Source organism: Oryx dammah, unplaced genomic scaffold (assembly GCF_014754425.2).
Source record: "Oryx dammah isolate SB20612 unplaced genomic scaffold, SCBI_Odam_1.1 HiC_scaffold_14, whole genome shotgun sequence".
NCBI lineage: Eukaryota > Metazoa > Chordata > Mammalia > Artiodactyla > Bovidae > Oryx > Oryx dammah.
Genome location: NW_024070198.1, coordinates 12,916,140 through 12,927,619, shown reverse-complemented (window position 1 = coordinate 12,927,619; position 11,480 = coordinate 12,916,140). Strand labels below are relative to the sequence as shown.

The 11,480-nt window shown below is 44.9% G+C and overlaps 1 protein-coding gene across 1 annotated transcript; it reads left to right on the top strand.

Annotated features, from left to right (window-relative positions):
- The first annotated feature begins 1,998 nt into the window (after positions 1–1,998).
- Positions 1,999–3,275, top strand: FGFBP3 (fibroblast growth factor binding protein 3). Its single transcript, XM_040254515.1, has one exon. It carries the CDS (start codon positions 2,401–2,403, stop codon positions 3,172–3,174), a length of 774 nt encoding a protein of 257 aa, XP_040110449.1. The 5' UTR covers positions 1,999–2,400; the 3' UTR covers positions 3,175–3,275.
- Positions 3,276–11,480: the final 8,205 nt, after the last annotated feature.

Below are 11,480 nucleotides of genomic sequence, written 5' to 3'. Positions count from 1 at the left end.
GGCTCCAAAATCACTGCAGATGGTGATTTCAGGCATGAAATTAAAAGAGGCTTACTCCTTGGAAGGAAAGTTATGACCAACCTAGATAGCATATTCAAAAGCAGAGATATTACTTTGTCAACAAAGGTTCATCTAGTCAAGGCTATGGTTTTTCCAGTGGTCATATATGGATGTGAGAGTTGGACTGTGAAGAAGGCTGAGCGCCAAATAATTGATGCTTTTGAAGTGTGGTGTTGGAGAAGACTCTTGAGAGTCCCTTGGACTGCAAGGAGATCCAACCAGTCCATCCTAAAGGAGATCAGTCCTGGGTGTTCTTTGGAAGGAATGATGCTAAAGCTGAAACTCCAGTACTTTGGCCACCTCATGCGAAGAGTTGACTCATTGGAAAAGACTGTGATGCTGGGAGGGATTGGGGGCAGGAGGAAAAGGGGACAGAGGATGAGATGGCTGGATGGCATCACTGACTCAATGGACATGAGTTTGAGTGAACTCCGGGAGTTGGTGATGGACAGGGAGGCCTGGCGTGCTGCGATTCATGGGGTCGCCAAGAGTTGGCCACGACTGAGCTATTGAACTGAACTGAACTGAAACTTCTAATTTCTGTAAGAAGTTAAGTTTGATTTATAAGACCTAAAAATAATCAAAAGATCAATGCTCACCCCTGGGTGAAATGCTGGACAATATAATAAGTCAATAAACTAGGATATTACATTTTTATCAGTAGTAACAGTTATTAGGATTAATATTATTAGGATGAGAAAAATGATTCGAAATGGTGGGTGAAAATAAAGAATTCAGGATGATACAAAAATCAGAGTGTAAATAGTGCCCAGTTTAGGCTATTTACAGTAGCTTTTGCTTCATTTCATTTTATTTAACTCTTAAAACTCAGATCTTTCTGTTTTAACTTTCGTTTCCAAATGATTAAATATGTAAAAGGAGAAGGGGTATAGTAGCTAAAGGGTACAGGTTGCTTTTTGTGGTCATAAAAATGTTCCAAAATTAACTGTAGTGATAGTTGCACCTGTGACTATATTAAAAACCACTGAATTTTACACTTTAAATGGGTGAACTGTATAAAAGGACTTCCCTGGTAGCTCAGACAGTAAAGAATCTGCCTGCAGTTTGGGAGACCTGGGTTTGATCTCTGGGTTGGGAAGATCTCTTGGAGGAGGGCATGGCAACCCTCTCTAGTATTCTTGCCTGGAGAATCCCCATGGACAGAGAAGCCTGGCAGTCAGTAGGGTGGCAAAAAGTCGGACACGACTGAGCAACTAAGCACAGCAAAGTGGTAAATAAAGCTGTTATTAAAAGATGAAGGAAGCGCTATTCAAACATTTTTTTCTATTACTGCAAATATACTTATGAATGCCTATTTTTAAAAGAGTACTGAAACAACTGATTTGGAGGGAGGGATAAATTGGAAGTATGGGATTAACAGATGCACACTACTGTATATGAAATAGATATACAACAAGGGTTTACTGTAGATCACAGGGAACTATATTCAATCTCTTGTAATAAACTATAATAGAAAAGAGTTTTTACAAGGAATATCGCTATATATGTATAACTGAGTTACTTTGCTGTACACCTGAAACTAATACAGCATTGTAAATCAACGATAATTCAATTAAAATAAATACAGTTCAAGTAAGAAAAAATATGTAAGAGGAAAGAAAAGAATGACGTTAAAATTCGCGTGATTAAACCCTGGAATCAAAAAAGATTTCTATTTCATGTTATATCACACTTCCATCGTGTGTGTGTGTGTGTGTGTGTGTGTGTGTGTGTGTGTGTGTGTGGCGCGGTGATGGGAAATCTCCCAGTGAAAGAGAAGTTTGGGAGGGGCGTAGTGGGGGAGGCCCCTTCTGTTCCATTGATAACTCCGTTCATTCACTGGGAGTCGGCTAAAACAGACTAATCCTTCACGCAGTAATTCGTTCTACCTTAATAAGGCCCTGCCACCTCTCCCAGAATTCGGTAAGTTCAAAGTGCAGTCAAAGTGCATTTTTCCAAAGAATAATTTGAAACGATTTTGTATATAATTACTGGAGGGTGGGAATGGATGAAGGTGGTAATTACCAGGCGTCGCTTTGCTACAGTATTTGCACTGGGGAGATAACCTCAATGCGCAAATAGTTTCAAAAAGATTGTTTAGATAGTAATTGGCTTTTTCTCAGGAAAACTTTTCAGAAGGGACTTTCGCAAGCTGCTACTGCCCCCTGGAAACCAGCGCCCGGGGAGTCTGGGGAGGCGGGTGGCAGATGCCTGTGCTCTGTCAGTAGCCGTCTCTGCCTCTGTCCCCAGGACCAAAGGATGCTGCTCTCCTGGACCCGCCACCGCTGAAGCGCCCGGGGGGTCCCTGGAGAGCCGACCTGAGCGCAGACACCACAAGCCATGAGTCCTCTGAGGTGGCGAGCGTCGCTCTCGCTTCTGCTGCTGCTGGGCGGCTGCCTCCTCGCGGCCGCCGGGAGAAAGCAGGGGGCGGCCGCCGTCGCGGCCGAATCGGCCTCGGGCTCCGCAGGCGGCTCCTCCGGCCGCTTTGTCAGCCCCGAGCGGCACTCGTGCAGCTGGCAGCTCCTGCCGCCCGCCCCAGGGCCCGAAGCCGGCAGCGAGCTGGCGCTGCGCTGCCAAGGCCCGGACGGGGCGCGCCACCAATGCGCCTACCGCGGAGAGCCCGGGCGCTGCGCTGTCTACGCCGCCCGCCGCTCGCACTACTGGAAGCAGGTGCTGAGCGGGCTGCGCAGGAAGCGGCGGCCCTGCCACGACCCCGCGCCGCTCAAGGCCCGCCTGTGCGCCGGCAAGAAGGGCCGTGGCGCGGAGCTGCGCCTGGTGCCCCAGGCGTTCCCGGTCGTCAGCCCCAAAGCGGCGGCCGGCTTAACCCGGGATCCCAAGCCCCGGGCCAGGAGCCGGGGGCAGCCCCGAGAGCCCGCGCTCGGCCCCGTGGCAGGGGCCCCGCCTCTCCCGAGCGCGCCGCCCAAAAGGAAGCCCTCTGAGCAGAAGCCCAACGGGGGCAAGAGGAAGGCGGCCTGGGACCCAGACGAGGAGCGACCACTGGGGACCGGGCCTGATCCCGATGGGCTGGACGAGAACGCGAAGCTCACGGACACCTACTGTGCTGAGAAGTGGCACTCTCTCTGCAACTTCTTTGTCAATTTCTGGAATGGCTGAGGATGCGGGCCTGGGGAACCCTGGGGAAGAGGGGTGGGGGGCGAGGGAGGGAGGGTCTATGCCCAGCCAGGGAGGGAAAACTAAGGGCATCCTAGGCCAGGAGATGCAGGAGAGTGGGGGAAGAGTCCCGGTTCTAGAAGGGGACCGGGGGTAGAGTGGGGGTGGGGGTGGGGGTGGGGGTGGGGGGCTTGGGATGGGAACGTAAAGGGTAAGTATGGACAGTCCCTGAGACAGCAGAGAAGTTGAAAATTATTGAGTCGAGCCTGATTAAGAGCAGAAGAAACAGTGGAAACAGACGTAAGTAGGCATACGTTAAATGTGCAAAAACTGTAGCCTGGGGAGAAAGATGGGTACAGAGAGAGGCTGAAAAAAGGAAGTGGGAAAAAGTGACTAAAATGCTGTGACTCCTGTGGGAAGCAGGATACAACGTACACTATTTAACACATTTATATTACAATTGATAACCTGAGCCAGACTGATTTTCAGTGTCTTCTCATCTACTCATCTACTCGACTGACAAGGTTACCAACTTTTTCTCTCTTTAGGAATTAGAATGAACTTGGGTGCTGTCTTTAGTCATAGATGATCCCTATAGGGATCAAAGCCAATGGGAGCTCAAACTTGACTCCAGTGAAAAGATTTTCCAGATGATTTGCCTCTGAATTCTTTTAGAAGTATTGCTTTTAAACAGAGTGATGCCTGGTATTCTGAAACTTCCCCATTAACCTTCCAAATTCAGAAGTGAATTATACAAGTTGGTTTTAAAAAACAATTCTCTTTGTTTGATCGTGTTTTTAAAAACAGCTAAAATGTAAGCACACATCTCAGAATGGAAGTCATATCTGTTTCATGTAATTGTTAACATATTCCATTTTAAATAAGATGTAATAATAGACTTTGCACACATTAGGTGCTCAATAGAAATTGTATAGCTAGATTTAAAGAACTGGCAGGACAATGGAAATTTTGATTGCATTTGATCTAGTTCTGACTAAATGTTGAAGTTAAGTTCCTAAAAATATCTTGAATTGCTGGGGGAACACAAGAAGTAACAAGTCTGCATAAGGGAAAAATCACAAACTGGCAAACCTGGGCCCTATCATTTCTCTTTTTGCCCTACATGTAGTTATAGCATTTTTTTGCTCTTCCTCCCTTCCTCCCAATTGGGATTTGTTGCCAGCATTGAAAATTAAATAATTTCATATAAAAAGCCAGATGTTTGAATTCTTGTGTAAAATTAGATCTGACAACATTCGACACACCTTTCTACATGGCAACATGATGCTGAAGTTGGCTGCCCTCTTTAGATTAGATATATTTTCCTTAAGATTTATTTATTTCATTACTTTTGGCTGTGGAGGATCTTCGTTGCTGCCCACAAGCCTTCTCTAGTTGTGTCTAGCAGGGGCTACTTTTCATTGTGGTTCAAGGGCTTCTTACTGTAGCAGCTTCTCTTGTTGCAGAGCAGGGGCTCCAGGGTGCAGGAGTGTGGGCTTCAGTAGTTGCTGCAAGGGGGCTCAATAGTTTTGGCTCCCAGGCTCTAGAACAAGGGCTCAGTAGTTGTGGCGCCTGGGCTTAGCTGCTCTGCAGCATGTGGGATCTTTCCAGACCAGTGATCAAACCCGGTGTCCCTTGCATTGCAAGGCGGATTCTTAACCACTGGACGACCAGGGAAGCCCTTAGATATATTTTCCTGAGTTTTTCCACTGCTCCTGTACATCTTCTCAGTTGACTTTATTCATTTATATTATAGGGCTCAACCTCTGAGACGTTTGAGCCACCACCAGATAGAAGGGTTTTTGGCTGAGCTGATTGTGAGAACAATTGTAAATGCAACAATCTGACAGATACTGAATATCTCCTGAACTTCTCCCTCCTTGAACAGCCCCTAGAAAATGTAAACTTTTACCTGTTCTGTACATCCTTCACATAGTTGGCAAAACATAGAGACTGACAAGATGTCTTTCAATGACAACGACTTGAAAGGAGATGAGAATGTTTCTGCTTTGGGAGGCTTGGGGACCACAGCTGCCCTCCCAGCTCCATGGCTCTCTTACAACTTCAAAGAGCAGTTCTCCTTACTTGCCACCGGATGCTTATGGACTTCAGAGCTTTGATGAACTGACCCCAAGTTCGTCCCTCCTGTGACCTGTGACTCACCACATTCAAACTCTTCTCCATTTCAATTGTTAAAAACAGGCTCCAGAGCTCTCCTTTCCCCGTTGTAAAGTTTCAGCCATATTAAAATTATTCAGCAGTAATTATATACAGACAACAGCAGAACTAAGATAATGTAAAGTGCCACTAATAATGACTGCTGCTGCTAAGTCGCTTCAGTCGTGTCCGACTCTGTGCGACCCCACAGACAGCAGCCCACCAGGCTCCCCCGTCCCTGGGATTCTCCAGGCAAGAACACTGGAGTGGGTTGCCATTTCCTTCTCCAATGCATGAAAGTGAAAATTGAAAGTGAAGTCGCTCAGTCATGTCCGACTCTTCAAGACCCCATGGACTGCAGCCTACCAGCCTCCTCCGTCCATGGGATTTTCCATGCAAGAGTACTGGGGTGGGTTGCCATTGCCTTCTCCGACTAGTCAAGGCAAAATACCTTGGGCTTCCCTGGTGGCTCAGACGGTGAAGAATCTGCCTGCAGTGCAGGAGACTTGGGTTCGATCCCTGGGTGGGGAAGATCCCCTGGAGAAGGAAATGGCAACCCACTCCAGTATTCTTGCCTGGAGAATCCCATGGACAGAGTAGCCTGGGGGGCTGCAAAGAGTTGGACATGATTAAGTGACTAACACACACACATAAGGTAAAATACCTAAGAATAAACTCAGTGAAAAAATATGCAAGAGCTACATGTAGAACACAGAAATACACTTGAGGGCAGAACAGAAAGACCTGAGCAAATTAAAACATATATGGATTGTGATTATGACTATTATTAAAGAAGGCTTAATATTAAAAAAATGTCAACTAATCTACACATTTAAACATGGTAACAACAAAATGCCAAAAGGATTTTGTGGTGTGAGAACTAGGTAGACTGATTCTAAAGTTCCAAAGGAAAACCAAAATGAATTTGGGGACTGGACGGGTGCAGGGTTATATGTTTCAGAGAGGAAGAGAAAAAGAATGCTTTCATTAAGGGCACAGCTTGAAATGGCTAAATACAGAATCTCCCAAAGGACTGTCAGCAGCACAGTGCAAAACAGTGTAAATGACGTCAGGGCACGGTTTCTAGGTAACCACGGGGACTCTCCATAAAAGGCCAGAAACTACCAACCAGCACTTCAGTTGCCAGTTGCCGCCTTTGAGCTGGGCGGTCATGTGATCCTGGCTTGATCCATATGTTCTCTTGTTCCTACGCATCATGATCACAATAAGGACGATTCTTCTCCACTTGGAGACAGGGAGAGGGCCCTTATGCATTGATTTTAAGATGTAGGTAGAGAGGTTGAAGGGAAGACTAGTGTGGGATCCCCAGAAGGGTGAGAGGTCACAGTTTACATTTCATCAAGTGTCAGTACTCCTTGGGAGTGTCACAGGATGAAATATTTTCCAGCATTTAGAGGCAGCTCTTTACCTTCTCTCTTTTCTCCCTTCTGATTATTGCTCAAGGCTTGGGAGGGCTCTCAATTATATTTAAAAACACAAAGCAAAAGAACACGCAACACAACAGAATACACACACACACACACACAGGATTGGAGTACTTTCAAAGCTTATTGCTGGCAGTGTGCCTCAGAGGAGGAAGCTGGTTAGGACAGTCACATCTTTTATTCCTGAGCTCACACCAACAGTTTCTACCATGTGGGTAGGCAACCCGCTTCTTAGATGGCTTTGGATATTCCTGCAAAGCCCTGTTAAAATCCACAACATAAACCCTCAGTAAAATCTGGAGGGTGAAATCATTTTGAGTAACTGTGAATGGCTGGCACCTACACCGTTAAAAAAACTGAGTGAGTCGCTGAGAATGAAGGAGGACCTCAGTGCAAGATGACAGCATGCTTGCCTGAAAGCAAGTTGGCTGGCTTAGGAAGGGTGGGGGCGGACCGAAGTTGGGAGAGCTGAAGTTATTTGCAGGAGGGATAATTAGCCTCATGGGACCAGCTGGTAGCATGTAAGAGGGCAGGGGCTGGAAGTGGCCAGCAGGGGCATTGGACTGCAGCCTCAAAATCTGGCTACTGTTTAATGGTAAGTTTGTTCCAAATAGTAGAGGAGGCCTTCTCTTTCACTAGCCATGAAGTTTCATTTGCCATTTAAATAATAACTATAGTTTAATGTCAATGATCTTCTTGAATTTTGAAAATAACTTAGACATAACCATTTGGACAGGCTGCTGCTGCTGCTGCTAAGTCGCTTCAGTCGTGTCCAACTCTGTGCAGCCCCATAGACGGCAGCCCACCAGGCTCCTCCGTCCCTGGGACTCTCCAGGCAAGGCCACTGGAGTGGGTTGCCGTTTCCAGGGCTGGTGTGTTATTTTGGTAATGAATGCCAGTTCACAAAATTCTGTATCAATAGCATAAAAGTTTCTTTATCATTCCATTGTTTAATCTCAAAGTTTGCCATTAGATCCTAATTGAAATTCATAGCCTTTCCTGGTCCTCGTTAAATACTGAAAGTGAGAGCTCAGTTCTAAGAGTGAGAAGGGTTAATGAGTTTGTGAACTTGCGTTGGTGGCCTGTTCCCAAGTCTGAACCCTGCATGTGTTGGGGAACAATGGCTGCCTATTAACCTCCCAGGTGAACAGCTGGTGGGGATCAAAGGCACCCTGCACGGTGTGGTTTTGCTCAAACTGACTTCCCACTTAACTCCCAGGAAAAGGGCCCTGCTAGGTCCCCAGGGAGTGGTAGGCTGTGCTAAACCCAGCACATCTGAAGGAAGGTCTGTCCCACTAGAGTTTCTTTGGAAATGTGCCAGGGGAGGCTACGGGGGTAAAGAATTGGTTCTCAGAGCTGTGAAAACAGGGATGGGAATACGAGGATTATTTAGGCAGAGACATCACACCAAGTAGCATTTCCCTCTTTAGGTCCTCCTCCAACAGTTGCAGAGTCTGGAGCAGGAGTTCCAGTGGAGGGAAGTCCACTTACTGTAATGCCTGTTAGTAAATAATCATGACACAAGCTAGTAAATAGTCTATCCTCCTGTCTCAACTATACCTTTGAACAACAAAAATTTTTAATAGATACATATGAAAACTATAATTTTTATATGTTTGAAAGTTGGTAAATATCAAAGAAAATGAATTCACATATATGCAGGACTTTCCTGGTGGTCTAGTGGTTAAGACTGTGCTTCCACTGCAGGGACACAGGTTCGATTCCTGATTGGGGAACTAAGATTTCCACATGCCGAATAGCAGGGCTAAAACAAAACAAAAAGGAACTTCCTTGGTGGTCCAGTAGTTAAGACTCTGTGCTTCCAATGCAAGGGGTACAGGTTCAATTCCTGGTTGGGGAACTAAGACCCTACATGCCATGCCAAGAAAATAATTTTAAAAAAATTAAGTTTAAAAAATGTAATGCAAAGAACATCTTCATGCTGGAAAGATGTAATTGTCATTTTCAAGGATCCTTACTCCCCCCCAACCCCAAAAGTTCCAGGGGTCTCCTTTTTTTTCATCTAGCTTCCTGACTTCATGGATGCAATTTTCTTTATCAGGTAATAGTCCAAAATAGCATTTGAGGTTTTGATTTGTGATTTAAAATGGATAATTCTTTAAAATTTTTGATTGGTTTGATTAGTCATTACTTCTGCACTTAGTAATTAAATATTCATTAAAGAATTTAAATATATATATTTTCACATTCTGTATGGTCTTAACCTACAGTTTAGGGTTTAAAAAAATAAAAAGATCGCTCTGAAAATGTTCTATTTCCTTTTTTCCTTCAGTTTTTTTCCTGCTATGAGTTCCATTTGATATTGTCTCTCACAGTCTTGACTAGTAATTCATTCTCAGTGATCTAAGGGATTAAAAAATAAAGTGTAATATGGATAAACCAGAAGGTCCTACCGCAGAGCATGCGGAAGTATGGTCAAGATCCGCAGTGCACTGGTGGGCACAGTGCACAAATTTAAACTGCAGAAGTACGCCAGGGAGGTTGAAAATAATAACAACTGTATAACATAATTACTGTAAAAAGAAAAGGCAAACGCAAAACATGAAACTTTACTGGATTTTGGATTTTTAAAAAATTTAGCTTAAAGGTATTTTGTGAACAATTGATAAATTTTAAATATGGCCTCTATTTTAAGTGACATTATTGAAGCAGAGTTAATTATCTTAGGTGTGATAACAGTATTGTGGTTATGAAGAAAAACGTCCTTATGCCAATTCCTTCATGTGAATTATTTCAGGGCAAAATGTTAGATCTGAAATTGTAAGTAATTCAGGAGAGAGAAACCTCTATGCAGATATATGATAAAGCTAATGGCAAAAATGCTAACAAATGGTGAATGCAGATGAAGGGTAGAGAAACGTTCATTTCTCTTGTATTACATTTTCAACTTTTCTAACCCTAACCCTAAGCTAGCCCCATGATTATCTTAAAATGTTTTCTAAATTATTTGAACTGCACTGAGAAAATGTGGTCCTGAGAAATATAACCATCTATGGTGATTAAATGATGAGAGTGGGGAAAAAAAGAAGGCAACACTAAAAGAGCCACGAGTATATCTAGAATAAAATAAATTTGGCAAACTAAAGCACCGCGCATGGTCCTTGGGAGCGAGGGATGCTCCGCACCCCGGATGACATATTGTGCGTGTCCGGCGATGCTCCGTGCGCCTGGGAATGCTCCACCGCGGGCGCGCACAGGGTTAACTGCAGGCCGAGGGGCCCCGAGCATCCTATGCCCGCCCACATTCCGCCACTGAATGGAGGCGACGGTCTGATTCCGGTGGGGTGATGTCGCCGCTCCGCATACAACCTTCCCACTGGCCAGGGCCCCAGCCCTTCCCGGGGCGACCCTGCGCTCCGCAGTCACGTTATCTTCACCACCATTCACGCGGCCCGACGGGGGTTACAAAGAGGGACATTAAGAAGTCTGAGGATGTCGTCGCAGAATCTAGAAATGCTGGGCTAGAGACGTGGAGACAATTGCCGGGGTTCTGAAGGCCCCCGTCGTCGACCAGCCTAGTAATCTAAACCCTTCCGTGATGTGAAAGGAGGTCCTGTGTTTGCAGATCTGTTCCTTTGTCTGAATTTTGGAAAGAAAGTGTGTTACAATTTGAGAAATGTGTGTGTGTGTGCCCTTTCATTAAGTCCCTATGAACCAAACAAAAGAGATTTTTCTCGATTTGCCCTTGTCTAACTTTATAGAGCACATCTCATAAAATATAAACTTAAAAAAAAAATAGAACCGGTTTTTAAGTCTAGAGAGACCTAAATGAAAATAATATATTATGATCATATATCGTGCTCCACCAAATCTAATAATTATTCTTTTTGTAATAACTGTGTTTTTGATACCATCAGCTGGGTATATTTCCTAAAATATTTTATAGAATATATAAAACATAAAATAACGTGAATGCTTCATTTTTATCACCTATCCAACAACCATGAAAACTAGAGAAAGTGTGATTAGGTGGGCAATACAAAGTGACATTTATTATCACTAGAGAAAGTAAACTGGCATGTACAGAATGAGTAAAAGGAAATGTCCAAATAGAAAATTGGTTCACTCCTTCAACTAGTAGAGAACCCACAACGCCCCAGGCTCTGGCGATTCAAGAGTGTGTGGGACACCCTTGCCCTTCAGAATATGTCTTGCGCTTCAGAATCTCCCAGTATTCCTGAGGAAGAGCATTGAATGATGGGGCCAGAATTATGAAAGAGTTAAGTACCAGGTGCTGCAGGAGCCCATGGGAGGGACATACAACTGGGTCAGGCTCATGGATGTGTGCGGAGGTGACAGAAAGGGGGAATCAGTGAAGGCTCCCTGGAGGAAGAAATACTGAGCTGAAATCTGAAGAATGAAGTTGGGCCTGTGGTTCCCTAACTTTGTAGACATTAGACTCACCTGGGGAGGGACCTCCTTGGTGGTCCAGAGGCTGACTTCAGGCTCCCAACGCAGGGGGCCAGGTTCCATGCCTAGTCAGGCAATTAGAGCATCTATGTATCTCACATGCCTCAACTAAGACCCAGAGCAGCCTCTGCACCCCTCCACCCCAGGGGGAAAAAAAAAGAAGTCATCTGGGGAGCTTCAAAAAATCCCTGTTGCCAAGGTCACACTCCTATTAAATCAGAATGTCTAGAGGTGAGAACCTGGCAACAGTGTTTTTAACAAGTATTTTAAAACCCA